A 16,392-nucleotide genomic window follows, 5' to 3' on the forward strand; every position below is an offset into this window, starting at 1 on the left:
GCCTCTAGACAGGTACCCAGATGGCTGGGGAGGGGAGGCAGCGGCACAAGTGAATTAAACAGGATGCTTCTCGCTGCTGCCCATCCCTTTGCGCTGCAGCTGGGCCCCTCGGAAAGGGGGAAAGTGGGAAGGCAGGGATGAGGCATCACCCCCCTGCAACATCCCTGAGTGGGTATTGGGTAGAGATGGGGGTCTGTGGGCCCCACCTGCTTTGGCATTTTTCCCCGTGGTTAATTTTCTCCCAGCTGTCCCTGCTGTGAATTAGGGCTGCTCCATGCTCTGCTGGGCTTGTGAGCTGCAGGCAGAGAGCTGGGGGCTCTCAGTGGCGCTTGAGTGTTGGAGGGTCACCCTTTGCTCGCTACTGTCAGTGTCCAAGAGCCTTCAGAAGGGTCAGTACCTCCTGCACTGAGATTTCCACTCGTTCCTCTACTGCTTGAGCACCACCCCTATATCACAGATGGGTAAACTGAGGCTCCAAGCTGCTCCTTGTCTGCTGGGGCTGACGAGGAACAGATGCCCAGTCCAGGCTCTGCGAGGAGCACCAGGCAGTGACCATGCTCTGGGTGATGTGGTCCCTCTGCTCCCCGCAAGGCTGGAGGATGGCACAGTCGTGGCAGTGAGGATGTGATTTCTTGGGCTGCGTGGGCTGGGCACGGGTCCCTTTGGGACCAGCGCTGCCTCTTCTGGGGCAGAGTTAGAGCCGATCATCTGGAAATGGTTCTGTACCAAAGCTAAAAAGTAGGGAGAAAAATGAAGATTTCACTCCAGATAGCATTTCTGTGAGTATTTGTTATTTATTTTTAAAGAAAACAGCCTTTCATTTGCATAATTACACTTTGCAGCTGTTGGGCTGTGCTTTGGGGCATTATTTTATCCGTTGAAAATGGACACAAAGAGAGGGAGCTCCGCTCTCAGCTGTCCCTCATTGTGCAGTAACCGCTGGGGCTGCCCCTGCGCCGGGGCGCTCCCAGGGCACCTCACCTCCTGGGCCCTGGAATATGCATTAGGGGCTGCAAGCTGTCCCCACGTCTGTCCCAATTGTTCGCTGCTTTTGAGGAGGTGGGTTAGGGGTGTGTTTTAATCTCCTCCTCTTTCACCGGGGTGGGAGCAGGCGGATGGGAGCCTCGGATGCGGGGAAGGAGGGAGAAGGGAGATGTGCGCAGGGTGATGCTCCAGTTTGGTGGTTTAGGGATCTGGCTGACACCCTCCATCCCACCAGGGCATCCCGCGTGCATCCGCAGGAGGTGCCCTGACCCCTCTCCCTATCCCCATCCAGGCCTCCCAGGGGTGCTCCCACACCTCTCCTGCTCCAGGTGATGCCCCAGTTCACCTTTGCTTGCTTCTGCGGGCTCCATGGCTTCTGCAAGATGAAGAGGAAGAAAGACAAGTCCAGCGCGGAGCAGGAGACGGCGGTGTGAGGAGCAGCACACTCGTGCATGCGCCCTGTGGAGCTGCATCTCGGGACCCCATCGCCTTCCCATCGGTATGCTGGGACATTTCCTACCTCCTTCCTTCTCACCTCCCCAAAGATCAGCTCCCTCCCAGGCACCATCCTCTGCCTGCGCTGTCTGGGAGCATCTCAGGGGGTTGAGGGTTACTCAGCAGAGCTGAGGATGGTGCTTGGCAAGGCAAAGCCTGGTGCTGAGCAATGTTTTTGCTCATCGAGGGCAGCAGCGAGCTGGGAGGAGCATGGAGGGAGCTGGTTCATCTGCTCTAACGCACTTATAATGCAGCTTCTCTCATTTTCTCTCCTTTTTCCCAGGTACTTGCATGGCCAGGGGGAAGCTGAAGCACAGGAATGACCTTGCTGGTGGGCAGAAGCAGATGCTGTGGACGTTATCCAGATGCTGCAGTGATTCTGCCTGGAACCCCAGCTCGGCTGGGCACTGAGCCCTCAGGACCCAAGCAGCCAGTTGAGGAACCTTGCATCCCAGTGGGGTAGAGATTTCCCTCCTGAGCGAGCCAACCTGCCCTTGCTTCAAGTCCCACCAGGGGATTTCAAAAGCCAGGGCCAGACCTTGTCCTTGCTGGAGTCACAGTGCCGGAGAGGCTGGTCCCTGGCTGGTAAGTTGTCCTGCTGCTGCAGAAGTGGCTGAACATAAAAACCAAACTGGTTTGGCGTTTGGTTTTAAAGTCTGTCCCAAGCAAATGTCTGTGACTCCAAGAAGCCATTCTCCATGCCTCTGCCCTGCCTGGTACAGCACACCAGAGCATTTTGGAGGCACCAGATCCACCAGCCCTTCTTGGATCCTGCTCCCCATGCGACTGGGGTGGACTGAGAGCTCCAACGCTGTGGGCATTGGGAAAACCTGGCTGCCTGTCCCCCACCCCCTGTATCCCTGAGCCACGAGGCCCTATGAAAGGTTGTTCTTGTTTGGCAAATGGGACAAAATCCCTGAGCTCGGGGCACCTGAGATGCACTCCAGGGACATTTATAGCACAAATATGTCCTGCAGAGCAAAAATCCTTATATTCTTCCATACTGCGCTTCCCTTCTCTGCGTGGAGACCCCCTGAGCCTCCAGTGGTGCCGGGCAGGAGCTGCTCCTGTGGTGGCTGAGCACTCGCCTTCCTGTCCCCATGGTCCCTTCTCTCTCCCACCCTGTCTGTGCATCCTTCCCACCCACTGCTGAAGCCATACGGGGGGCTCCCTGCGTGCTCTGCCTTCCAGGAGGCATCATGGACAGACAGCCCAGCTCAAATACCCTCCAAACAGCTCTCTGCGCGCTGGAGAGCTGGTGAGTGTCAGTGAGCCAGGGTCCCCATGGATTTTGGAACCACGGTTTGGGTCTCAGTTCCCAGTTCCCCCATCCCTGAATTCATTTCAGGCACCAGCAGCTGCAATGATCCCAGGGCTCCTGTTTGCAAAATCATAGAATCATAGAATCACTAGTTTGGAAAGGACCTACTGGATCAGCCTCAAGATGCACCAGAGAGCAGCAGGGACAGTCCTTAGCAAAGGGTAAAAATGCTCTAGGGAAGCTGTGCCTGCTGTATTGACTTGACCAAACTGACACCCCCGAGGAGCTCCCACCACAGGGAACACGCACACTAGGAGAACAAATCCTTTCCCTTTGTTAACTGGCTTGACCTTTCCTGGGTTTGCCCAGCGCTCCCAGACCAGACGCACAAACAGAGCTGTATGTGCCACTGACAGCTCCCCTTCCGAGGAGATTTGTTGGCTCAGCCGACATCCAGAACCACCACAGCTATTATTTTCTTTTCTTATCCAAAGGATTTAGTGCAAAAATTTGAGACCGGCCAGGAGCACCAATAACACAAGGTGCAGCTGAGGAGCTTTAAATCCTCTCTGCCTGGCGCCCGTTGTCCGGGCTGTGGTGGGAAGGAGTTAACTGGTGTGGGATGAACTGCTCAAAGCCAGCTCGGAGTTTTTTCCCTTCTTTAAGCCTGAGTGATGTGAGCTGTGGAATCCAGCAGTGCAGTGTTCCCAGCCGGGTATAGAATCATGGAATGGGTTGGGTTGGAAAGGACCTTAAAGCCCATCCAGTCCCACCCCTGCCATGGGCAGGGACACCTCCCACTGGATCAGGGGCTCCAAGCCCCATCCAACCTGGCCTTGGACACCTCCAGGGATGGAGCAGCCACCACTTTGCTGGTCTGTGAGGTGCCCCTCGGCCAGCCAGCAGTCATGAGCTCAGCAGATTTCATCCTGAGGGTGGATGAGGTTAATGCAGATGCAGGATGCACCCACATTTTGGGTTGGTTGAAGGTGCTGTGTTCCCATGGGACACAAGCTGGGCCCCTGCTCATGTTGCTCCGAGCAGGCATCACCCTTGTGAGTGCAGCGTAGAGAGCTGGGGCTGTTTGGGCATTGAGCACATGCCCTAGGGAGACTATAAAAGCAAAGGTTGGGGAAAACCATGGGCAGCTTTGCCAGTCAGGCTTTACAGAGCTAAATTATTACTGTGGGGTTGACGAGGGTGGCACCAGCTCATTGCTGTGTAACCTTTGCTGCTAAACCTCTTGGATTACAGATCTATCATGGCTTGGCAGTTAAAGATGTGCGGCTAATGACCACCCTGAGATCTCATGTCTAGGTGGAGGCTTGGGGCTGCACTGAGAGCACCTCTGGAGGCTGCTGCGTGATGGGATGGTGCTCTGGGGGTTCCTGGCTGCCGTGGGGCTTGTCTGGGATGAGCTGGGAGCTCTGCTGGAATCACGCCGTGCTCCTATGGTGTGTGCTGTGCGTCTCCTGAATGTGATGCACACAGAACGCACCCTGAACAAGCCGTACACAGTGATGCACACGCAGTGCACACGCTATGCACGCACCACACGCGTGTGCAGCAGCTCTGTGCCTGCTCAGGTTTTCCCTGTGCCTCCAACATTGCCATCTCCAGACTAGGTGTTCAATGAATGTAGCATAAAACCAGGCAGACGCTCCCCCACACCCATTATAAGTGCATTGCAAATCACAATACACGAACCCAGTGCAGTGTGAAAGCTAAAGCGCTCCAGCTACTGTTATTTTTAAAGAGAACTTCCCTCCTCCCTGGATGGATGTCGCTCTCAAAGCAACAATATGTTTTCCACCATGGCTCCGAGCAAAATGGTTTGCTCCTGGATTGACCTCTATTGTGTTCATAAATGGCTCGTGGTGCTTTTTTGATTCTCCCATCATAATGACTTGACCTCTAGATTTATGGCTGAAGGTCCTTTCATCTGCACATGATTTCCCACCAGACTCCAGCCCGGTGTGTTTCTGTAGCGAACCTGCCAAGCGCTGAGCCCCGTGCCGCTCGCCCCTCCGAGCCGCACAGCCAGCTTCCCACTGACAATTTTGCACCGGGCAGAAGCGAATGGTTTTTTTCTTTCTTCTCTTTTCCAGTGGCAGCATTTTAATAGGGCAGCATGTTCTTCCAAGACTGCGAAGGCTGGGAAGCTGATAGCTCTTGTCACAGTACAAACTCTCTCCCTCTTTCTCCCCCGCATTTTCACAACTCCTGGTGTTTTTACAAACTAGGAGTTTGCTTATTGTCCAGGATTTCCTCTTGCCTTCCTAAATGCCAGACTCTTTGCCACTGCCTCATCCACCTAGCGTTTACCTCTCCACTCTAGAAGCAACGGCACTGGACCGATACCATAAGTAGATAAATCTTATTAACATCAGTGGCAATGAGCTGTAAGCTGAAGTCGTCCATCCAGTGGTTTCCAAGTGCTTTTTTGAGGCTTTTCCATCCTCTGGAGACAGGAAAGGAGGTGCAGGGACCCCTCACAGCTGAGCACTGAGCCTGTGTCCTGGCTACTTGCAGGCATTCTTGGGGAGAAGAGTGCAGCAAAGTGTGTGAGATCTGACTAGTCGTCTCTGGAGTTGGTTCAGAGTACATCGAACCATAGAATGTCCTGAGTTGGAAGGGACCCACAAGGACCATCGAGTCCAGCTCCTGTCCCCGCCCAGGACACCCCAACATTCACATTGTGTGTCTGAGGGTGTTGGTTAAATGCTTCTGGAATATTGTCAGGCTTGGGGCCATGACTGCTTCCCTGGGAGCTCTTCCAGTGCTCCAACACCCTCTGAGGGAAAAACATTTTCCTAATGTCCAACCTAACCCTCCCCTGGCATCTTCCTGCCATGCCCTCGGGTTCTAATGCTGGGCTTTCTGCAACCCTCTCGTTACAACATGAGCCTTATCTGTACTGTGGGTTCCCAGAATTTATGGAGAGAGCCTACACCTCTGTCCCTCCTCAGGAAGAGGAGAGCCGTGCTCCCAAAAGCTGCATTTGTTCCCACTAGCAATAATCCTTCTTTAATCCTATTACACTAAGGAAAGCATCCAACTTCCCTTGGAGCGGACGGTGGGATGCCTGGAGCTCCTCTTACCATGGGATGTAGCCGGTGCTTGAGCTGCCCAGGTTGCTGCGTGGGCTTTGGGGATGGATGGCCCTCAGCTTGGCCCCTTCCCGAGCTTTCCAGGCTTCTCCTCCCACGCCAAAGGGCTGGAGTGAAGCTGGCAGCAGCCAGAGACACCCCTGCGCCAGCCTTGGGGATGGAGAAGTAACAGTGTCTGAAACGAGCAGCTGCCTGTACCAAGATCTCAGGGTCTGGAGCTGATGCTGGAGTGTCAGGAAAAATCAGTTCTAATGATCAAAATAACCAGAGCGTTGCCTGAGGCTCATTTCCAAGACAGACAGCGTAGCCCTTTTGTAAATATTGGCTTTCTTAGGAGCAGAGGGAGCCTACAGATGTTTATTTGCATGACAATAGCTGGGTTGGGGACCAAAATATATGTGTGTGTGTGCACGTAAGGGCACGGGGTGCAGCCCCCATCAGCAGAGAGGCTGGGGATGGAGGTTGTCCTGCCAGGGGAGCGTGAGCCACGCTGCTCGGAGACGAAGAAATATTTGTGCAGTGAGCTGGAAGGGTACGCGCACAAATTGTAGGAGGCAAGCCAAGGAAAAAAAAAAAAGAAAGCTGAAGCTTGAACTCTCCTCTTGTAACACATTTCTAAAGGTTTTGCTAGAGATGTGAAAAAGGACCAGGGAATAATCCAGGTGATCTCAAGGCAGATGCTCTGCAGCAAGGCAGGCGGCTTCTGCTCAAGTGCCCCACAAGCATTGGCTGGACACAGCTCATGGGGTTTAAGAGCAGTGCCGTGTTTGCTACCAACAGGGCAATTTCTACATCCCAAGAGAAAAATGCAGGGTTTTTTTTCAGAAATCAAAGAATCATGGAATGGTTTGGGTGGGAAGGGACCTTAAAGATTGCCCAGTCCCACCCCTGCCATGGGCAGGGACACCTCCCACTGGATCAGGGGCTCCAAGCCCCATCCAACCTGGCTTTGAACACCTCCAGGGATGGGGCAGCCACCACTGCTCTGGGCAACCTGAGCATTTCTCCCTAAAATCTCATCCCAATCTCCCCTCTTGCAGCTGAAAACCATTCCCCCTCATCCTGTCCCTGCCCTCCCTAATCCAGAGCCCCTCCCCAGCTTTCCTGGAGCCCCTTTCAGCCCTGAAAACTGCTCTAAGGTCCCCCTGGAGCCTTCTCTTCTCCAGGCTGAACAACCCCAACTCTCTCAGCCTGTCCTCATAGGGGAGGTTCTCCAGCCCTCGGATCATCTCCATGGCCTGCTCTGGACTGTCTTCAACAGCTCCGTGTCCTTCCTGTGCTGAGGACTCCAGAATCGAATGCAGGACTCCAGGTGGGTCTCACCAGAGTGGAGCAGAGGGGCAGAACCCCCTCTCTTGCCTGCTGGTCCCACTGCTTTGGATGTCGCCCAGGACATGGTCAAAGCTACCCTTCCTCTCTCTCATGGGCAGGATTTTCTCCCCTATGCCGGCACGAGGGGATTGTGCAGAGCAATATCTCAGGCAGCCTGGTGGTATCTGCAGCTCACGGTCACCCTCGATCCTTTCCCTGGTGCCCGCTCTCCTCCTGGTGTGTCTGTCTTCCCATAGCTCCAAAACCAACTGGTGTCGGTTGATAAAAAAAAACCCTTTTCCAGAAGGTTGCTTTGAGGACAAAGCGCCGGCAGGTTGAGGCAGCGCCAGGTGGACACGGGGAAGCACACGGTGTTTCGGGAAAACGCTGACCTTGTCCCGTTCCTATTTTTTGCACATCAGCACTGCCGCTGAATTCAGGGTTTGCAGCCCCAGCGCTGTCCTTGGTGAGGACCTTCGGATTTATCAAAAAAAAAGAAAAAAAAAAGAATGCTGGGAAAATACAAAGCGTATTTCTTGAATGTAAGCTTATTTTTGCACAGTCCCTGTGCAATACAGGGTGTGGAATGGACCCGTGGATTTAAACCACGAAGGATCAATCGCTGCTCTGGAGTTTATCACAAGTGTAAAGAGAGGGGGAAAATTCAACCTTTTTTTATGCTGGTATAAATCCAGAGAGAGAGGCTGTATACTGAGTGTCTACAAACATTAATTATGAGCTTGGACTGGACTGCAGCTCTTGGGTTTCTCTTAAATGTGTCTCAGAGCCATCCCTATGCAAAACCAGGTCCACAACAAGCACAAAGAAGCAAAGATGGATTTACAGCAGGCGCACACCAAGGAAGCCCTGATTCGACAAAGCTCTGCTTAAATTTAAGTGTCTGTGTTGGGATTTTGCTTGATCCACTAAATTTGCCTCCTTCCCTGCCTAATAAACCCGTATTGATCCCTGCAGAAACGTGCAACAGCCAAGCAGAGGGAAAGGCACCAATCCGTCCTCGCAGCATCTCCCTGACGTTGCCGAACGAGGATCAAAGCATTAAACCTCTTTTTATTGTTGTTTTCTTTTCTCCCGCTGTCTGGATTTCATCACGAAGGGACCTACCCAGACATGTTCCTCAGGAGTCTCCCAGCCCCAGTAGCCATAGAAACCGGCTATTTTTAGTCTGTTTTCATGATGCCAGTAAATGACTTTTCTCTCCTTTGGAGAGACAGAAGACCAGGTCAGCCTTGGGTGCTGGTGGATGGTAAATGAGCATCGCCAGCAAGGCAGGAGTCCTCTCCCACCCAGTACTGCTCCTCTGAGCATTTGTAAATAAGCACACGCACAGAGCAGATTGCTTCCAATTTATTTCCTCTCCTCGAGATAATATTTATATGAATTTTTAGAGTATGGATTTTATAGACGTTTGGAGAGCGGGAGGTTTTGGTATCTGAGAAGTTTCCTCCTCCTTTGAGCTGGTTCTTCAAACACCCCTGTAATACAAATCACCAGTGGTACTTAAACCATAAATCAGCCCCACAACAATGCCTTTCGTTTCTGGGATATCAGTAAGACTCACAGCCAAAGGCTTTTGAAGTCAGATGGAAAACCACATTTGGCTGAGTAATTATCGGGCTACACATTAATGAGCGATGCTGGCCGGGTAATTCAGCATGAGGGAAGGGAGCTGGGGCAGCACATCGTTTTCCTGGAGGGTTTTCATAAAAAAACCCATCATCTCCTGGGTTTTTTCCCCTTCCCAGCAGCCTTGCAGCAGGATCTGGCCCACGGGAGCCTCTCCTCAGCTGCTCCCCTTCCTCCTCAGGGGTACAAATGTTGGGGCAGCTCCTGGGGGCTGCAGGAGCATCCCAGCTGGCACCGTGTCCTCGGGGAGCTCCGTGGGAAGGGGGTCAGCAAACCGAGTGGAGACGGCGGAGCCTGTTTCCATTTAACGCTTGCCAGGTATCCTGGAGCTGTAACTACACCGAGCCCGGCAGCTGCTTCTGTAACTGTACCTAGTTTACAAGATCGTACTATAAATTATAGATGCATATCATGATTGCGGTTTGCACTGAGACTCGCCTATCGATCCGTCTCCTGCTGGTTAGCGTTCGGGATGGCCACAGCTCTGCCTTTGGAAGCAGTTTCGCTGTTGCGGGTCGTTTGCGGGTCTCTCTGTCTGCACTTGGAGCAAGCACTTTCCCAGCCCGACTGTACGAGCATGTAGAGAAGCAGCTACTGAGCTGTTGTAATAAACCAGCTTTGTGATACTCCTCTGAGAGATGGGATTCATTTCATGTGCGTGCTGCTTGGGGTCCTGAGCTGGGGTGGGAGCAGAAAGGGAGGTGGGTTTGGTGGGGCTGTGGTGGGTTTGGAGGGGCAGAGATGCTCTCTGACCCCACTCTCTTCCCACCAAGCAAAGTCATAGAATCATGATTTTAAAGCCCAACCAGTTCCATCCCCTGCCATGGGCAGGGACACCTCCCACTGGATCAGGGGCTCCAAGCCCCATCCAACCTGGCCTTGAACCCCTCCAGGGATGGGGCAGCCACCACTGCTCTGGGAAACCTGCGCCAGGGCCTCATCACCCTCAGAGTGAAAAATCCCAAGAGCCACCGCAGAGCATCCAGAGGAGGCACCGAGTTGGTGAAGGGTTTAGAGGGGAAGCGGTATGAGGAGCAGCTGAAGTCACCGTGTCTGTCCACCCTGGAGAAGAGGAGGTTGAGTGGAGACTGTCACGCTCTGTAGCTTCATCATACGGGGAGGAAGAGGAGCAGGCACTAAGCTCTTTTCTCTGGACGGGAAGAAATGGCAGGAATCACAGAATCACCAGGTTGGAAAAGACCCATCGGCTCATCGAGTCCAACCATTCCCATCAATCACTAACCCATGTCCCTCAGCACCTCGTCCACCCGTCCCTTAAACCCCTCCAGGGAAGGGGACTCAACCCCCTCCCTGGGCAGCCTCTGCCAGGGACCAATCACCCTTTCTGTGAAAAATTTTTTCCTAATGTCCAGCCTGAACCTCCCCTGGGGGAGCTTGAGGCCATTCCCTCTCGTCCTGTCCCCTGTCCCTTGGGAGAAGAGCCCAGCTCCCTCCTCTCCACAACCTCCTCTCAGGGAGTTGGAGAGAGCAATGAGGTCTCCCCTCAGCCTCCTCTTCTCCAGGCTAAACACCCCCAGCTCTCTCAGCCGTTCCTCTTGTTCTCCAGCCCCTTCCCCAGCTTCGTTGCTCTTCTCTGGACTCGCTCCAGAGCCTCAACATCCTTCTTGTGGTGAGGGGCCCAGAACTGAACACAGGATTCAAGGTGCCAAGTCCAGAGGGAGAAGAACCTCCCTGGCCGTGCTGGCCACGCAGGGGAGGGTTAGGTTGGATATTAGAAGGCTCTTCCCTCAAGAGGTAATGGAGCACTGGAGCAGCTCCCAAGGAAGCTCTCGCACCACCAAATCCGACAGTATTCCAGAAGCGTTTGGACAATGCACACATGGTTTGAACGCAGGGGTTGCACTCGATGTGGGTCCCCTCCCTCTCAGGACACGCTATTCCCCCTGCGCCCCTCTCTCTCACAGCGCTGGGGCTGAGACCGCGCAGCTCAGCGCATGGAACAGGACGCCTGCCGCCGCGCGGGCTGGGTGCGACCACAGCGGCGGGGAGCGGGGGGGGACAGCGCTTTCCACCTTCCTCGTCCCCCCAACCTCCGCCCGCGGTGGGGGGAGGAGGATAGCGCTCTCCCCCCACCTCCGTCCCCGATAGTGGTACAGCCCGCGCGGGGCGGGAAGCGACCGCTACGGCTTCTTGCGGCCGGCGCATGCGCAGAGCGGCGGCGCGCGGGACCCTGCGGCCAGCTCGGGGCGCGCGCAGCCGGAGCTCGTGGCGCAAAGGGAGCGCGTTCGGCTGCAGATGCAGAGGTCGCGGGTTCGAACCACGGTTGTGTCAGAGATGGGGGTGGGAGGTTTCTGGAGGGGGACAAACCTTGGCTGGATGGGTGAGTCTCACCCTCCACCTCCCTTGTTGGAATCTTTAAAGCTAGAAAAGACCTCTGAGGAGGGAGCTGGGCTCTTCTCCCAAGGGACAGGGGACAGGATGGGAGGGAATGGCCTCAAGCTCCACCAGGGGAGGTTCAGGCTGGACATCAGGAAAAAATTTTTCATGGAAAAGGTCATTGATCCCTGGCAGAGGCTGCCCAGGGAGGGGGTTGAGTCCCCTTCCCTGGAGGGGTTTAAGGGATGGATGGATGAGTTGCTGAGGGACATGGGTTAGTGATTGATGGGAATGGTTGGACTCGATGAGCCGATGGGTCTTTTCCAACCTGGTGATTCTGTGATGATTCTATGATTCAATCCAACCCCCGGCTAACCCCACGTGCCAACTAAACTGAGTCTCCAGGTGCTGCAGCCACTGCAAGATGCACCTGCGAGATCCTAAGCGTGTTTGCATGCTGCTAAAGACCAACAAAGCCAATGGAAGCGAGGAGAAGACCCTGAACAGCTCAGATCTCTGCAGCAGCAGAGACAAAAAAAAAAACCCTGGGAAGAACTTATTGCTCTCTATAGCTCCCTGGAAGGAGGTTGTGACAAGGTGGGTGCTGATCTCTTTTCCCAAGTGGTAAGGGATAGGAAGGGAGTAAATGGCCTCAAGTTGCACCAGGGAGGTTCAGATTGGATATTAGGAAAATTGTCTTTACTGACAGAGTGGTGAAGCCCTGGCAGAGGCTGCCAAGGGCGGTGATGGAACCTTCATCCCTGGAAAGGCTCAAAAAAGCATGTAGATGTGGTTTTATTGGCATGGTGGGGTTGGGCTAAATGAGTTTAGATGTCTCTTCCAGCCTTAAGGATTCCATGACTGCAGATCAGCTGTTTCCAGCTCTGCTATGTCTTGCATAAACAATCTTCCTGGGAACAAACAGCACTTTTCCCAGTTGTATATCAACAGGGGCTTCTGTTTTGTTTTTGTAACAGGCACGCAAAGCCAGGCGCATCCCCAGCCTAATGACTTCGACAGCTCAAAGCTCCTTCATGCTGGGATGACATTCTGCTTACTGCAGCTAATTTTGAAGATTTCTTTTTTTTTTTTTTTTTTAAGCCCAGCAACTGTCTTTTCAAAGTGCCTTTCTGTCCTGAAACGATGTCTCTCCGTGTTTGTCAACCGGGCAGGCACAGCTGGTGGACTTCTCCCCGTGGGTTAAACGTCGTGATTGAGAGATCCTGAAGCTCTTGGCTCCTGTCTCTGCATATTAAGGTGACTATCTGCACTGTAACCAGCTCAGGGCCCTGCAGGAGGGAGAATTAATTAATTAACTAGTTAATTAACTGCCGGGTTGCCAAAGCTCTGGAAGAAATGACAAGGGAGGACTGAATGCTGTCTCTAGCTCTGCCAGAGCTTGGTCTCCTCCTCCTGAGGGACTTTGCAGGCACAGGGATATGCATGGAAGGTCTTAGTCTTCTTACATGTTTTCCCCTTTATCTACAAGATCCTCATCTCTTCTAAAAGAAAAGCCTTTTTACTGAGTTTCAGCAGTGCTTTTTGATGCTTTTCCCCTATTTCCTTCCCTCCTGTCCTGCTCGCTGCAGTTCAATGCGCTTTTCAAGTGCTCGTTGGGTTGAGTTGCCTCAACCTGAAGCAATGCAAGTAGGAAAGAAGAAAAGGAACTGTCACTCTGTGGCTTATTTGTGTAATTTGCAGGAACTCCTGTGACTCCTGCTGTTCCCATGGAAACAGATGTTGAATCACCGCAAACAGCTACAGGTTTTCAGGACTTTTATTTTTCTCCTTTAACAGGGACACCTCCTTCATCCCTTATACCCAAGCAACCTGGAAAAGTTCTTCTCCTTTTCAAGGCACAGATCTGGAGTGTCCCTGGGTCTTCCTTATCCTACAAGTTCTTCAGGGCATCCCGAGGGATCTCGTTATGGAGCAAGCAAGACACTGCCAGGAAAAGATGCTCTTGGGAGGAGGGTGAACTCTGCTTTCCTCTACCTGCCTGATGATGGTGAATTTGTTTCCCCAGCTGTTGGTAGGTAATGGAGTGCATCCCTCTCTCTTCCCATGGCTCAGGAAAGGGGCTCTCTGGTGACTGGGGCGCAGTGCAGTGCAGTTTTCACTATTCAACAAGCATCTGCTGAGCAAAGCCAATGTCTGCCCCTTTGTACGAGGGCTCCGGTCTCTGCAGCGCGTTGCGTAAGCTCCATCCAGCCCAGACAGACAGTTATTTTCCAGCCTGTTGGGTCTGACTCATCCACCGGGCAGTCAGGAATTGAACACCTGCAGCTTTATGGCCAAGTTACCGTACCTGTCTCGAGGCTATTATCCAATTTAAATCTGCCTTCATCCCCTGCCTCATTCCTCTGGTCTTCTGTAGGGGGTGCAGACTGTTCTTCCTGGGAAGATAAGGCTGCTTGCATAGGTCTAAAAAATTGCTCTGACTTGTGAAAGGTCATAAAGCAGTTTTTAGGTTTATTTTGTTGGGGTTTTTGTTTGCTTTGCCCTTGGCTGTCTCCCACAGCATCCCCTTCCTTCCCTTGTGCTTCCTTACCTCCATGAAACTGAGCTTTCCCATTCCACTCTTCTTCGAGAAGACCTTTTATGATGTTCCTTTTTACCTCCTGGGCTGTGAGCAAGGTGCTTGCAAGCTTGCTGGAACCCTCCCTTCAGAACTCATCTCTAAGCTGTCTGGTAAATAATAACTTACGAATACGAAGTGTCCAATAATGCCAGGCTGATAAAAGCCCCTCGGTTAAAATCCAGTTTGATGGGGTCTTTTAAATTTTCTTAAGAGGTGAATGCCTTTGTAATGAACATCTTAATGTTAGATTGGCCCTGAGCTTGGGGTTTTGATTTAAATGCAAATTGAATCCTCCCACTGGAAAGCTAACAGGAGATTAAAATAGCTGGTAGAGAGTGAGGATATGCTTTATGTAGAACCATTCAACTCAACTTCTTGCTGATTTGCTCATTTTTCTTATTTTATGGCTAGAGTTGCTTTAAAATAGTTTCCTATTTCAACCAGCTTGAGCTATCAGTGAGAATAAACCTTGTCTGGATTGTTAGAGGCTTGAAGTTGAGGTCAACACCAACAGGTTTTTGCAAGCCAGGGTTGAACCTGAAACGTCTGGAGGCTGTCGTTGGTCCAGGATGCCACCAGAGAAGCAAATCCTGAAAACGTGGGACTCTTCCAGCTCTGGAGCTGCAGGTTCAATGGCTGAGAAGTGCTTGAGCACCTAATGCTTCTATGTGAGTCCCAGCCCTGCCTGAAGTCACAGGGTGGAGAAAGCTGTTCGAGCCCAAGGCTGAGAGGAGCAGAAAGCCTGAGGGATGGCAGGGACTTTCAGAGCTCAGGGGCTTCCTGAACCATTGGAAACATCTGCTGGGCTGAGCTGCAAATGCATCTCCGGGGAGGAGCTTTGAAGCTCGATGGGAGATGCGTCGAAAGGACCTTTCACTTTTGGCTTTTGCTTAGAGGTAATTTTTCCACAAAGCTTTCCTGCAACACCTTTAGCAGTGGAGTAGAGGGAAGATAAAGCCTGGGATGATAGGTAAGATAGGAAACGGGAGACCAAGTGCTTTACGGGGTCGGCAACCTCCGAACAAATTGTCCTCTTCACGGGATGCTCGGAGCCAGAACTACAGAAAGTAGAGGGAGTAGAGGGAAGATAAAGCCTGGGGTGATGGGTAGGATAGGAAGCAGGAGACTAAGTGCTGTACAGGGTCGGCAACCTCAGAACAAATTGTCCTCTTCGTGGGATGCTCTTTGGAGCCAGAACTACAGAAAGCAGGAGCTCTTGGACTGCTGCTGCCTTACCTGCCCCTGTTGTGTTTTCCCCTCGGTGGGATGCATCTCCGTCACATCTCTTCTCTCCCAGTCCGCAGTGTGGAGTCCACCAGCTCCCAGCCACCGCCCTGCCCAAAGTGGGGTCCTGGAGAAGTCCACAACAGAATGTTTGGGTCTCTCTCTCTCTCCTCTCCTGCTTTCCAGCTCCTATTCCCCTATTTTTGTCTGTCTGTCTCCCCTCGGGGGAAGAGCCGCCGTTACAGAACATCCTCTGCAAGCGTGGGGAGCCATAAAAGGCTTAAGTATGGGTCTGGTAATGCAGTGTGTACGCACGCACCCCCCCGGCTGCTGGCACTGAGGAGGAGACCAGATGGGGAAACACCATCCTTCTTAATTGTCCGACATCTCTGGGAGGGTGAAGATTAGAGCTGTTGGATTTATTCTGGTTCGCTTTTTTTTGGTTTTTTCTCTCTCCTCGCATCCCTCCCACGCTGCCCTCCATCCCTGCCTGCTCCCGTCGCTGCTCGCGTCCCCCTCGCCAGAGCTGCGGGGTGCAGGGAGGGAGGATGCTCTGCGGGGGCCAAGGATTTGGGGGTTGAAGAGGGTCTCCAGCAAACTGCCACGCTCCACCTGGACTCGGAGCAGCTTCCCAGGAGCTGTGAGTACATCCGAGCTTTCCGAAGGGAAAAGGCAGAAGGGAGGGAGTTTCTGGCTGGAGGTCAGCGGGTTATTGGGGTGGAGGATGCTTTGGAGGAGGAGAGATTTCTCCTAGGCTCTTAATGAGCAACCAGGAACAAAGCTTTGAGTTTGTGTTTCCCTCCCAAAAAGTTGGCTAAGGAGGATGTTCTTCCCTTACTTTTTTTCCTCTCCCCACACACTGTAGCCCCCCCAGCCCCATTTTTTCAGCCTCTCTGCCCATCCAGGCCCTGGCAGCTCCAGCAGGGATGGGGAATTGAGATCTGGACCCAGCTTTCTACGTTCCCTCTGGAGGGATGCAGCCTAAATACAGTATAACAGAAGCTTTTTAGTAACCAGTGACACTGCAGGGCTTGAAAAAGACCTTCTCTGTTTGACCCCTGCGAAAGAGAAGCTGTTTGTACAGAGAACAAGGGAGGGGGAGATGCACGATGCTGCTGGGAGCTTGAGTGGGGAAGGGGTAACCTTCAGTCTCCCTGGTTGGTTCTTTTTCCTCTTAATGAAATTATAATTCTCTCTTGAGGCTGTGGTGTGCATAAATCATACCTTCTCCTGCTGACTCTTCAGACCGCCCAGGAAAAAAAAAAAAAAGCATGGTCTGGGCTTTATCCCTGCGCTAATGAGTGCCAAAAAAAAAAAATGAAACAGCTTCTCTCCCTGTCCCATAACTAAAGCTCCTGGAATTCTTCTGATGCACGACCGCTGTGCTGTTAGCTGTGGAATATTTCCTTCCACAGCCTCTCTGCCTTCCTCCTATTAGCAAC

General features: G+C 52.7%; 1 protein-coding gene across 4 annotated transcripts in view; it reads left to right on the forward strand.

Moving 5' to 3' along the window:
* The window catches only part of BLACAT1 (BLACAT1 overlapping LEMD1 locus), a 28,454-nt gene extending 26,501 nt beyond the window's left edge, over positions 1–1,953 (forward strand). For all 4 annotated transcript variants that reach the window (XM_069875889.1, XM_069875890.1, XM_069875888.1 and 1 more), the window contains exons 2-3: positions 1,277–1,483; positions 1,763–1,953. In XM_069875889.1, coding sequence (XP_069731990.1) covers positions 1,317–1,418 — 102 coding nt within the window. In that variant the 5' untranslated portion in view covers positions 1,277–1,316 and the 3' untranslated portion in view covers positions 1,419–1,483; positions 1,763–1,953. The remainder of the gene's footprint in view (positions 1–1,276; positions 1,484–1,762) is intronic.
* The last annotated feature ends 14,439 nt before the right edge of the window (positions 1,954–16,392 follow it).

The sequence above is a fragment of the Phaenicophaeus curvirostris genome, chromosome 24 (genome assembly GCF_032191515.1).
Source record: "Phaenicophaeus curvirostris isolate KB17595 chromosome 24, BPBGC_Pcur_1.0, whole genome shotgun sequence".
NCBI classification, from domain to species: Eukaryota; Metazoa; Chordata; class Aves; order Cuculiformes; family Cuculidae; genus Phaenicophaeus; species Phaenicophaeus curvirostris.